Genomic DNA, 12,043 nt, shown 5'->3' on the forward strand with positions numbered 1-12,043 from the left:
TTTCGGAATTTAAAAAATGAATATTTTGACATCATGATAGAAATTTTAACATCATTTATTTAGGTTTTTAATTGATGAAATCTTGTGAAGAAATGATGTGTATCATGTTGTTTAGATTTTTAATTAATGAAATTTTGTCAAAAATTAATATGGGATATTGTAAAATTTGCGGTCACAGCAGTCACAAATCTGATTAAAAAAGATTTTTACTATTCGGTATCCTCTCATATAAAAATACTCAAAAATTAGCGTCTCATATAAAATTACCTGAAATTATCCTAACACATTTAACTTTATATATATTACTAAATACTATAAATATCGATTATTATTTGGACATATCTAGAATTATACTACTATCCAATATTGTATCAAAGTTGTCAAAATTTTTAGAATATCTAATAAATAAATTTAAATTATTATATATAGAGTAAACATTAATATAAATTTTATAATAACAAATATTATAAATTAAATTTAAAGTATAAATTTAAATTTATATAATTCACAAAATTAATTTAGAATATATACATATACAATACATATACATGTCTCAAACTCGAATTTAATAGTCAGGTAATTTTTTAATTTTTTTTTTATCAATATGATCAATTTTATGTTCATCAATGGAGAATAATTAGTTAATTCAGAACAAAGCTTTGAAAAAAAATTAAAAAATAAAATTTATTAAGTAAATTACTCTTTTATTAAATAAATAAATATATAAATTAAGAATGAATGTAAGGAGAACTAAGAACTAAAAAAAAAAAAAGAGAGAAATTGAGATAATGTCATCTAAGCACATCAATTCAAGCTGTGATTTGAATATACCAATTCAAGCTGTGATTTGAATATACTCATAATTTAAAAATTTATATAATGAGAATGACTAAATGAAGGAGAGTTAAATGATTTTGAAATAAAGTGTTGCATGAAGAGCTCAATAAACCTTTAATTTCAATTATTTTACTTGAGAAAATCATTTTAATCATTCAGCATATACTGTGGTTAATAATACTATTCAATTTTATTTTATGCTAGTCATTCCTTCTTAACTACAGTAATTATTTTGTATTACTCTTAATATTTTATTTATATAGTTATTGATTTTTTTTTTCTTTTTAAAATTATGCATTGCATAAGACAGTCAAATCTCGTTGTTCTACAATTTAGTTGTAAGAAAGTGAACTAGTTATTTATCAAGGCATGATTAGGTCTTCTATATTCATTATTGAACCGACTTTTAGGAAAGTGTTCATATTGAACTATTTATTTTATGTTCAGCGTAAAATATGATTATATAATACTATTACATGGAAGTTTGACATTACCTTGTTTAAAAGCAATAATAATGCAAAATTTGTGGAGTCTAATTTTATAGCAACGATTTTTTAAAGAAGGGGATTGAGTCTTGACTAAAAGAAAGAGGAATAAAAGAGAATTTAATCTTTTCTTGTTTTTTGACGACTAAAAGTTTGATAGTTGTTGTGGTGTATATAAATTCAAATATAGAGATAAAAGACGTGGTGGAGCAGTTGAGTTACATTGTGGTGCCTGGTTCATTTTGTAGCCCCAATAATTGCAAGCCACGCACACCTAAAATTTCAAGACCATGCAATAGCTACGTAACGTGTATATTTGGGAATGAATCACTGTTTTCAAAATAGACTGAACAATTGTTGAAGGAGCATAATAGCCAAGAAATGTTCATCACTTTTTATTGGGACGTTCTATGTATAAATTGTGTTCGAATTAAAAAGACTGCTAACGCAAAACACCTGTTGGCTGTTGCTCTCATATCTAATCTTAATATAATGGTAACCACAATTAGGGCCGGTCCTGTATCTCACAGCGCCCTAAGCAAAACATAAAAAATGGGTCTTTATAAATTTTTTTAATATCGACGAAACAACAATAATATATTAACATAAATTTTTTCAATCAATTATTCAAAAGAGTTTTCAATCAAAAGAGAAGAAAAGATAACATACTAAGAATTCAACATTAACAATATAAGTTTCTTACTTTATCTAAATACAACACGTCTTGCAGTTTTAGAAGCAAATGTATTTATCAAGTTTATGTAATCTAACCGATCAACCAATTTTCTTTCAATTGATATCATAGCAAACCCATTCAACCTGTCTTGCGCATAGTTGATCGTAGATAAACTTTTTGATTCACTTTTTTTTAGAATGCTTTTTCAGTTATTGCATATATGTTTGGAATACTATTTGTTAAACAAAGATACTTTTTATATATGTACTATATATAAAAAAGTGAAAAAAATTGGGCCCCCAAAAATTTGGGGCCCTATGCGGCAGCATGTTGAGCATGCCCTCAGGTACGAGCCTGACCACAATTTTGGATGCTTAATTAGCTAAAGCTGTGGTTCCCTTGATTTGCAAATTTCTCTGTTTGGAAAATTTAGTTATAGATGGTGGTTAGATCAGTAATTAATTATGCTCAATTAAATAGAATTTGTCAGATATTTAATTATAGATTTGGAATTTGTATTTAAAATACATAAATTTAATATATTTAATTATTCATTTTCAAGCTGTAATTAATAAATATACATTTTTACTTATTGGTGTGTCATATTTGATACTTAATTGAAAGGATTTTGTATGTTTGATGATTAATTTGAACATATATTGGTTTATTGTGGAGAACTTGTTACTTTCTTGTTATTTGAGCGACTTTTCAGGAATATTGAAGGTTATTTTGGAAAAATGATTTTATGGAAGTTAAAGTTCACCTCAATACGATTTCGTGAGCGCAAACGGATCGAGAATCGGACAACGGATGAGGGAGAACAAGCTAAAACAAAATCGTTAAGAAAAGCTATCAGCACCCCCACGGTCCTGAGCGCGGGCATTTCGGCGCTCAACGCGGTCTGGTCGCACGGCCACGCCTCAGGCCGCATGTTTGCTCGATTTTTGCATGTTTTTTTAGTTTTTCAACTATTTTTGATCCTACACGATTTTGACCTATATTTTGGGACATATGACATACAAATACTCCCCATAAACATATTGAAGAGACCTTGGCTCATAATTACACTTGGAGAACTTGAAGAGACGACAGACTAGAAGATTGAAAGAAAAAATTGAAGATTCATCACAACTTCACGAATTTTATTATTGGGTGATTTATTATATTCCTGATTGTTCATTGCTAGTCATATGTCTATGTGTGGCTAGTACATTCTTATCCTAGGGTTTGGTAATAAACAGATAATGGTTTTCTGACTTTGTTTAATTCAATTAATCAAGACTTGTTTTATCCTTTTAGTGTTCTTGTGCTTATTGTTTGCTTTATTGATTGGCCACCAATTTTGCATTATTTATTGGCATTAATTTGATACCGGGATATGATTATTTTTGCCTAAACTAAGAACACATAACATACTTGTCAATATTAGTCGAAGAAACTTGAGACTTGTGTGAGGACTTTAATCCTAGGAACTTTTAGGAGTTCTATGTTTAAGAGTGATCCGGGGGCGATAGTCTTGCATGTAATCCACGTTTTGTATGCCACGAGAGTGAGTATAAACTAATTTTGAGATTGTCTTAGGAAGAACTTGTCATTAATTGAATGAGTTGAGTTTATTTGATTTCATTAATGGCGGAGTGTTGCCCAACATTAAGATTGCGACGCTACGGCTGCCCGAGATTGAGAGCTTCCATGTGTTGGGTTGTACCTCAAGGTACAAGTGGCTGAGCCCGCCTCTGCAAGCAAGGGGGAATTCGGGAATGGTGAAAAGAATTTAGCTTTTTGTTTATTTCCTTTAAGTTTGTCCCTTACTTCCTTCAAGTTCGTTATGGGAGGCTCATATCCTAGATCCAGGTCACTACATTTTATGTTTCTTTTCCATATTTTTTAATTTGATTTTAGTAGTATTATTGTTAATTGTTTGATTTATGTTTTCTTCATTGTGGTGGATTTTAGTTGTAGAAGTCGTTGTGGAGCGTGGTATTCGTTAGAGGGAATCACATCAGTCTGCCATAGGTGTTCATCGCAATCTTCTACGGCTGATCAAGGGGCTGCCCCTGTGCCCAGTGAAGCCGTGTGAGGCCTACGACTATATGATGGTTGCTCTGTTCGAGAACTGCAGCATGAGCTGCGAGGTATTCGACAAGCAGCGCAAGAGGTGCGTCGACTGCAACGAGAATGGCTTGGCCCGTTGCTCACTCTCCTGAGGTATGATAATTATTATTGTTGTCATCGGCATTGTTGTGGTGGGACGATTGTGGTGACTGGCGGCGGTTCGTAGCATGGTATAGTATTACTCTCCATCTTGTCTGAGTAACTTTAGATATTATTTTGGCAATGATGGAGATTCTGATGAAGGCCTGATTTATTGAGGCTTTTCTTTGATTTATTGTCATTATTTTGTTTTCAGTTGGTAGAACTATGTTAGTAACGATTCGTGGTTATTAAATTTTCACAGATTGTTGTCTCGATTTGGTTAAGCAGAAAATATTGATTAAAAGGGGTTACTTGATCAATATGTTGTTTTTCTTGACCATGGGACGTTGACAAGGCAACCATACTTCAGCTACAACGTCGTTTCCGCCAGAACTACAGTGTATTTCATTGCCAATTATTTGTTTGTGATTTTATTGCCATATTTTATATTGTGGACTCTGGATACTTTTTGTATTTGGTGCTTTTGTTATTGAATTTCCTATCAACCCCAATGTTTGTATTTTCATGCAGTTTTTCTTTCTCCGTCAAAACACTCGGCTCATCAATTGAAGTGATATCTCGTATCTAGATTTTTTGTCCAATATGTGGAACTTGTATGATTTTAAGGAATGTATTTTCATGCAGTGGAACTGAATGTTTTTGTTTTGATTCGGGATCTCTGAAAATGGTCAAATACTTGTATGATTTTAAGGAATGTTTTTGTTTTTATTAGGATCGCTTATTTCGTTAAGGGATGTTATTTTGTTTTGATTTTGAGTCTCATTTTATGGTAAAGGTTGGATCTTTTTGCGTGGAGCTGTAGATGGATGTTGTATATTGTAAGGTGGGCTTTTGTTTGATTTTATATATATTTTGTGTCGAGAATCTCTAGGTTGTAATAAAATGAGGGGTGATTGATGATTGAAATGTTGTTTTTATTGGATTTATTAGATATATATAACGAATTCTACGGGGGTGGAGCTCTTTAGTTGCATATGGTTGCCCATCTCTTCTCCAAAACCTCTGGTTTTTCTCTACCATGGTTGTTCCTCTCTCTCTTTCTCTCTCTCACACACACACACACAAAACCCATTGTAATTTTTTTCCTCAGCATTGTTTTCATTTTAGTGGTGGTGATGAATGAGTTGCAGGTTATGGTATGGAATACAGTAACTTCATGAAAGGTATGAGTCCATATACAAATCCTCTGTTATCAACTGTGTTTCATCGTGTTTCATCTTCGAACATCACTCTCGTGTGCGTGTATTTAATGACAGTCCCATTGATCTTCTCTTGTTTTCCTTTTTAGGTCCTCCTATTGATATTATCCTGCAGTTTATATTTTTGGTAATGATTTTACACTACAAACAACATGGCCCACACTTTTACATACTTTTACTATATTAATTTAGCTCTCCTTAATAATCATGCCCAAAAGAAATGGGACAAGGCTAATGGGACTGAGGGAGTATATTTTTAATATTTTAGTACTAACATTTGACATGTTTTGGTGGAAATGAATTATTTCTAATTTGGTATAGAAGATGCCGATATAGAAGATGTTCTGTGGATGGAACACCTTTACTGTATGCTGCATCTCGTGGAATATTGAGCCTGTGAAGCTCCTATTGTCTCGTGGTGTCATGATTGACATGCACAACCTTAAATTGTATTGTTTGCTGATGAATGTTTTGCTTAAGAAAACTCTTGTTCAAATTGTTATTTATTTTGCCTTGGTATTAATTATCATATTAGGACAACAACTTTTGTTTCTTCTAGTAGCTTTAACTTAAATTAATGTAGCTTTATTATTGTATTTTATAATTGATCATATTTGGCACATATAATGAATGATAAAATATTTTATATTTATACAAAAATTGTGATAAAAAATATTGTTCACATAATATATATTTTGAACACGCTTATTTATAATATTTAATCAATAATAATATTTTTTCTAATATTCGATTATTGGAAAAATAATTACCTACTCATAATTTATAAGATTTAAATACACATACAATTTACCATGTCATCATCTACATCATTTCCACCTCATTATTATACTCTATCAAAGAAAATTTATTCACACATAAATTAAAATATACCTTTGGTTACGTATATATGTGTAGGTAAATATTTGATGATTTACCCACATATACCATTTGTCACGTGTAAATACCACGTCATTTCCACATCATCACTGCATTACATCATAAATATCTTTTATCACACATAAAATATATTATTCGTGACATATATATGTGTAGGTAAATGTTGATGATTTACCTACACATAACATTTATCACGTGTAAATTATCACGTCATTTTCACATTATCACTGCATCCTATCATAAATATCTTTTTCTACACATAAAATATATTATTTGTGACATATATATATGTCAGTGTAATACTCCATATGTATGCTACGACTTGCTAAATTCAGTCAAGTAGACTTCTTCTTTTCATTTTTATAGAAAGGGAAGAGGATTTGAGATTCATATTTCATATCATAATCTCTTATTTTTATAAACACATTTTCTTTATTAAATTACAAATTTCAAACTGAATTAGTATACATTAGTTTACATATATCATTACAAATTTCAAACTGAACTATTATACATTAGTTTACATATATCAGTATTAATATACTGTTAACAAATTAATATCCCTTAGATTATTGATATTGATAGCCTGAATTATTTGAATTGAGTCCAAAAGACTTACGTGTCGACTTAATTATTTTTGCAACATGGTTGGGGCTTGTACCTGTACATAAAATCAGTTTCTATCTAGATTTAGGGTTATGCATTTTTGATGATCTTATTTTTTAATTTAGACTGTGTTCTTATTGGTTGTAAGTTTTATCATGAAGAAGAAAAAAAAAGATAAGAATTTGATGGTAAAATTGAAAGATCATCAAAATTAAATATACAATATGGGAAACTATTATCACACCTATAACTTGTGATATTATTATCATGAATTGAAGTGAAAAAGTGGGGAAATGGGCTGCTCGGGAAAATTTTACCTCCTGCTTGAGGAAAATTTTCTAACAAAGAGAATGTGTGAAAAAGTAGACAAAGAAAAAAAAAAATATATATATATATATATATATATATATATATATATATATATTCCACCATTTTCCATCAAAGTGAACAAATACGCCTTTATAGAAATTCTTCTCAGCTCGTAGTTTTTTCTGATCATCTTGAATTTCGACATAAATACTCCCTTCGTTCCACTTTCACAATCCATTTTACTTTTTCACACATATTAAAGAAATATAATAAATAGTGCTTGGAACTATATGTAATTATTCAATTTTACCCTTATTTATTCTATGTTGGACTAAATTTAAATAAGGTTATTTTAGTAAAAAATATTTAATGTTAATTTAATTTAGAAATCGAACTATATATTGAGACATCTAGAAAAGGAATAAGAGACTATGAATGTGGAAAAGAAGGAATATTTATTTTTATTTTGTTTTTCATATTTACTTATCTATTTTCATGACATAAACAATAATCATATTCAAATCTAAACACACAAAACTATATATTGTTTGGACGACCAACGTACATGTCTACGTACGTCCCCGTCCAATTACTTCATTTGTAAGTCGGCCTCACATAAATTTCATGTATATATAATTGACGCGATACCTTATGAATTGTAGTAATAGCAAAATCCGAATCAAGGCAAAGACAGCAACTGAGACATTCACAGCTAAGCAAACAGAGCGCTGGAAAAGGTAAAGTTGCCAGTAAAGCCAAACCGTGTTAAATTGCAGGGGCGATTTTGTAAATTGCAACTAACTCAAGACCTTATCTCACAAATACTACTGTGATTTTATTTTATTATCATAAATAATATTCCGTCAATTTTCCCTCTGCTGTAATAAAAGGCAGACGTGTTCACCTATCTGTCTAAAAACCTGTGATTACTTTCTCTTCTGCCCACCACAATTCCGCTTATTAGCCCCTTTTTTCGATTTCCTGAATTTTTCTTTACTTGCTCTGGTTTCCACTCGCAATTATATTTCCATAAAAGCGCAACTTTTTTTCGCAAGATTTGAGCAGCAAAAAGGTGCTCATATAGCTCAAGAAAATCCTGAGATTTTAGTTTTATCTGATGGAAGATCGCAAGGAGGTATGTGGATTCTCTCCAACTTTTTCAGTTACAAAATTGTTTCTTTGTTTCCGTTTCTTTTTCTTCCATCTGGTTTAATGTTAGAAGTTGTACAATTCAAGTGTTTTTTGTTGTATTTTAAAAAAATTATGGTGTTTTCGATGTTTCTAAGAGTTTGATTGTGTCTATTTTGAAAGAATCTGAACTAGAACTGAGATTCATTTAAGTTTTGCCTTCTTTGTCTTTACCTAGTTGTTCTTTTGCAATTGTTGCATGCACAGCTTTATGATGTATGATATTATTTTATTTCTTTTTCTGTCTTAGTTGTTCATATTCTTTGGAAAGACTTGGATTTTATAGATTTTTTGGATTGTGAATTAACCTGAGATACGTTATTGAAATCTGCTTTGTTTCTAAAGGCTCTGTGTGTTTCAGCTGAAATGATGAAAATCAAATTGTTGAATTTTCTTTGGTAAAAGTATTCTTGATGAAGTCAGGGAAAAGGAAAGATATGAATAAGTCAAGAATTATAAATATTAGTACTTGTTTAATATTTCTAGCTATTTTTTTATGTTTGGAATGAAGAATCCTAGTTGTGAATGTTCTGTTATGCTTCTCCGTCATTTTTATCTGTCTTCTTCAAAAGCACATGCTTAAGAAATGCAGGAGTCAATTATAGAGATTAACAACTGTATCTGAGTAGTCATTGTGTGGCTTGAATATTCCAAATCATATGTTGCTCTGCCGATGCCTTTGGACAGGCTGTTTGCAATTGATCGACTCTTCTTTTCTTCATCTTTGAGTATATGATTAACCCTTTGATGATATTGTAGTACCACTGAAAGAAAAATTCACAAAATTGATTTGCAAAATCAACAATTATATCTTGTAGACGCAATTAGGATGAGATTGTTTTAGATGGTGATCATGAATTATAATAATATGGCCTAATATTGAAAGAAGTTTTGGCTTTTGAGTGTTTCCTAATCACAAGCTTTTGTGGATTGTGTAGAGGAATGCACCATGGCTATCCGTGCCACAGTTTGGGGACTGGGATCAAAAGGGACCATTGCCTGACTATTCTATGGATTTCTCAAAAATAAGAGAGATGAGGAAGCAAAACAAGAGGGATCCTTCAAGGGCTAGTCTTGGGAACGAGGAGGAACTCATCCCTTCTACCACAAGAGACACGAACACTGCTCGTAATGATGATCATCATCACGACTATCATCAGAACAACTCCCCAACGGTATGCTTCTGTTGTTACGGTTATATCTGTGTTTTTGTGATCCAGTGGAGTATCAGATGATGTGTATCTAAAAAGCACTTCATCAAACTAGATGAGTTGAAAAAGATAGTATATGGTGGCAACCTATCTATGATTTGAATGAATTGGTCTTTTGGGGAGAGTCCACAAATGATTCAAGATCTTAAAAGCATGTGGTGTCATATAGTATCAAAATCATGTAGTTTGAATTAGATGGGATGCGGGCCCCTTGGTGTGTATCGTGGCACATGAGACATTAAAAGAATTAGCCAGAAATAGGAAGTGATATTCGGTACCTGTGTAGTTGGAAATAATTGTATTGCACCTGGACCACATGAATCTACTGGTTTGCACTTGCTATGAATGAATAAGCCATGTGATGCAGAAAGCAACATCGAACTCATTGTTTATTTGATATATATATATATATATAAAGATTTATATTGGATTCGTAACAATTGTTACTACTTGGTAAGTAACATTATGGTCTCAGTGCAAGCATATGGTTGTCGAAAGATGTACCCCAACCGATGCAAATGCTTAAAGCATATTTTATCTCCCATAGTGTTGGCTCATTGACATTTTTCATTTTTCTTCTGAGTCATCGTTTGTGTTCTCGTAGCTAGGCTTTGCTGATATTGTTGTATGTTGATATGGTGGTGCAGGCGAGGCGGAGCATCTTCAGCTACTTTAACTGCTGCGTGAAGGCGTGATTCGTGATGCATTTTCTAGTTGTATGTTTGATGAATTGGTGTAATGAAATGTTGTTGTTTACCTTGGTTTTGACGATTGTTTGGGTAGAATTGAATTATTGTTCGACTGTGCTCGCTTTCGGCCTAACCGGGTCTGTTTATAATGGACTACTGATATTTTCTCGCAATAAAACACCAACACATGAAGCTACTAATGGATTTGACTTTAAATGAATGCATACTGGATAGAAATTGCAGAAACATTCATGACATTGGCCATTTCTGCAGAAGAATTTATTATCCAAATGCTATGAAACAGATTTGAGAAATAATTTTAGCCGCAGGTTGGATGAGTTTTATTAGAAATGATAGATCGCCGTACGAGAAGAAATGAAGTCGCGAAATGGAGCATATTTAATGTATTGCAAATTTAGAAAAGTTAGTTACACAACTAAACCTATTGATGACAAGGGAAACAACTCTAATTCGAATTTTACAAACCCATCCCAAATTAGTATTACAATATATTTAGTTGGATTGGCTACAGCAACATAAAATTCCTCAAATAAGACGCTTAATAAAGAGGATGATCGATCGTATGAAGATTTTTCGAAATTAATGTGTCAACCCATATGTGTTAACTTGCAAACATCATTATTAGGACAAAAAAGATAAAGATGAGATTTTGTGTCTTAATCCATCTACTTGCACCCCTTATAACCACTAGAATATCCCAAGGACCAAAATCCCCAAGCTCAAGAATAATAGTAGTATTTATTTATGTCTACATCTTGATCTGCTTTAAGTAGAAGTAAAACACAAGCACCCAAACACCAAAAGATGGGAGTAAAAAAATGGATGAGAGGCAACATAGGGAAAGAATAATTGTGTTTGTTTTGGTAGAGATGAACTTAATTAGACCTACCAAAGGTAATAAATTAAACAAAAGGCAACAACTTCAGTTTTGCAGAAAAAAGATGGATATCCTAACCTAGAGTGAGTGCCACACATCAACAACATTATTAGCATAAGATGAGGAATAATACAATGGATGATTTCAAAACATTATTATCTTGACAAGGATTTTGTGACAAGTAAGGGAACTCATGTTAATAAAACTTGGGAACATATATGAAGCACAAATTAGTTAACTATGGATGAGGCGTTCAGTCTGTTGAATTGTCCAATTCTTTCAATCTTTAATAGCTAGGATTGGAATGAGTGAAAAAATTGAGGAAACAACACACATGATTTGCCAAACAAACAATTCAATGGAAGTTTTTTTATTATTAATATTTTTTTTTATCAAGAGCTAATTAATGAAGCAACAAAAGAGTTTGATTAATTCCACAGAAATTACAAGCGAGTGAGTTTCCACTTGTATATATAGCCTTTGTTTGGTACTTATTTTGGACTGGGTCAGTCCTAAACAAAATAAAGAAAAAACTTAAAGATAAAAAGTGACCATTTCGATCTAAGCCATGAGAAGGTTTTAATTTAATTTAATTGCATTGTCTTTGCCCTATATATATATATATATATATATATATATATATATATAGGGAGAGGTTCAAGAAAGAACCAAAAATAAGAAAAGAACGGAGAACTATTTTCAGCCATTCGATCATCAAGATCTACGGTGGATGTATCATCTTGTTGGATGAATGCAGATCCTGGGTTCGAATCCTGAAGGGAGCAATTTTTTTATTTTTTTGAGTGCATTAATTTTAATCGCGAATGCATT

The 12,043-nt window shown here is 31.6% G+C and overlaps 1 protein-coding gene across 1 annotated transcript; it reads left to right on the forward strand.

The window, feature by feature from the left end:
• The first annotated feature begins 7,889 nt into the window (after nucleotides 1–7,889).
• Nucleotides 7,890–10,514, forward strand: LOC131021712 (uncharacterized). Its single transcript, XM_057950998.1, has 3 exons — nucleotides 7,890–8,361; nucleotides 9,353–9,589; nucleotides 10,273–10,514. The coding sequence occupies exons 1-3, from the start codon at nucleotides 8,344–8,346 to the stop codon at nucleotides 10,318–10,320; spliced, it is 303 nt and encodes a 100-aa protein (XP_057806981.1). The 5' UTR covers nucleotides 7,890–8,343; the 3' UTR covers nucleotides 10,321–10,514.
• The last annotated feature ends 1,529 nt before the right edge of the window (nucleotides 10,515–12,043 follow it).

The sequence above is a fragment of the Salvia miltiorrhiza genome, chromosome 4 (genome assembly GCF_028751815.1).
Source record: "Salvia miltiorrhiza cultivar Shanhuang (shh) chromosome 4, IMPLAD_Smil_shh, whole genome shotgun sequence".
Taxonomy (NCBI): Eukaryota; Viridiplantae; Streptophyta; class Magnoliopsida; order Lamiales; family Lamiaceae; genus Salvia; species Salvia miltiorrhiza.

Coding starts and splice junctions, on each gene's coding strand:
- LOC131021712 (XM_057950998.1), top strand. Junction 9,590..10,272: donor ATCAGAACAACTCCCCAACG/GTATGCTTCTGT, acceptor ATGGTGGTGCAG/GCGAGGCGGAGCATCTTCAG.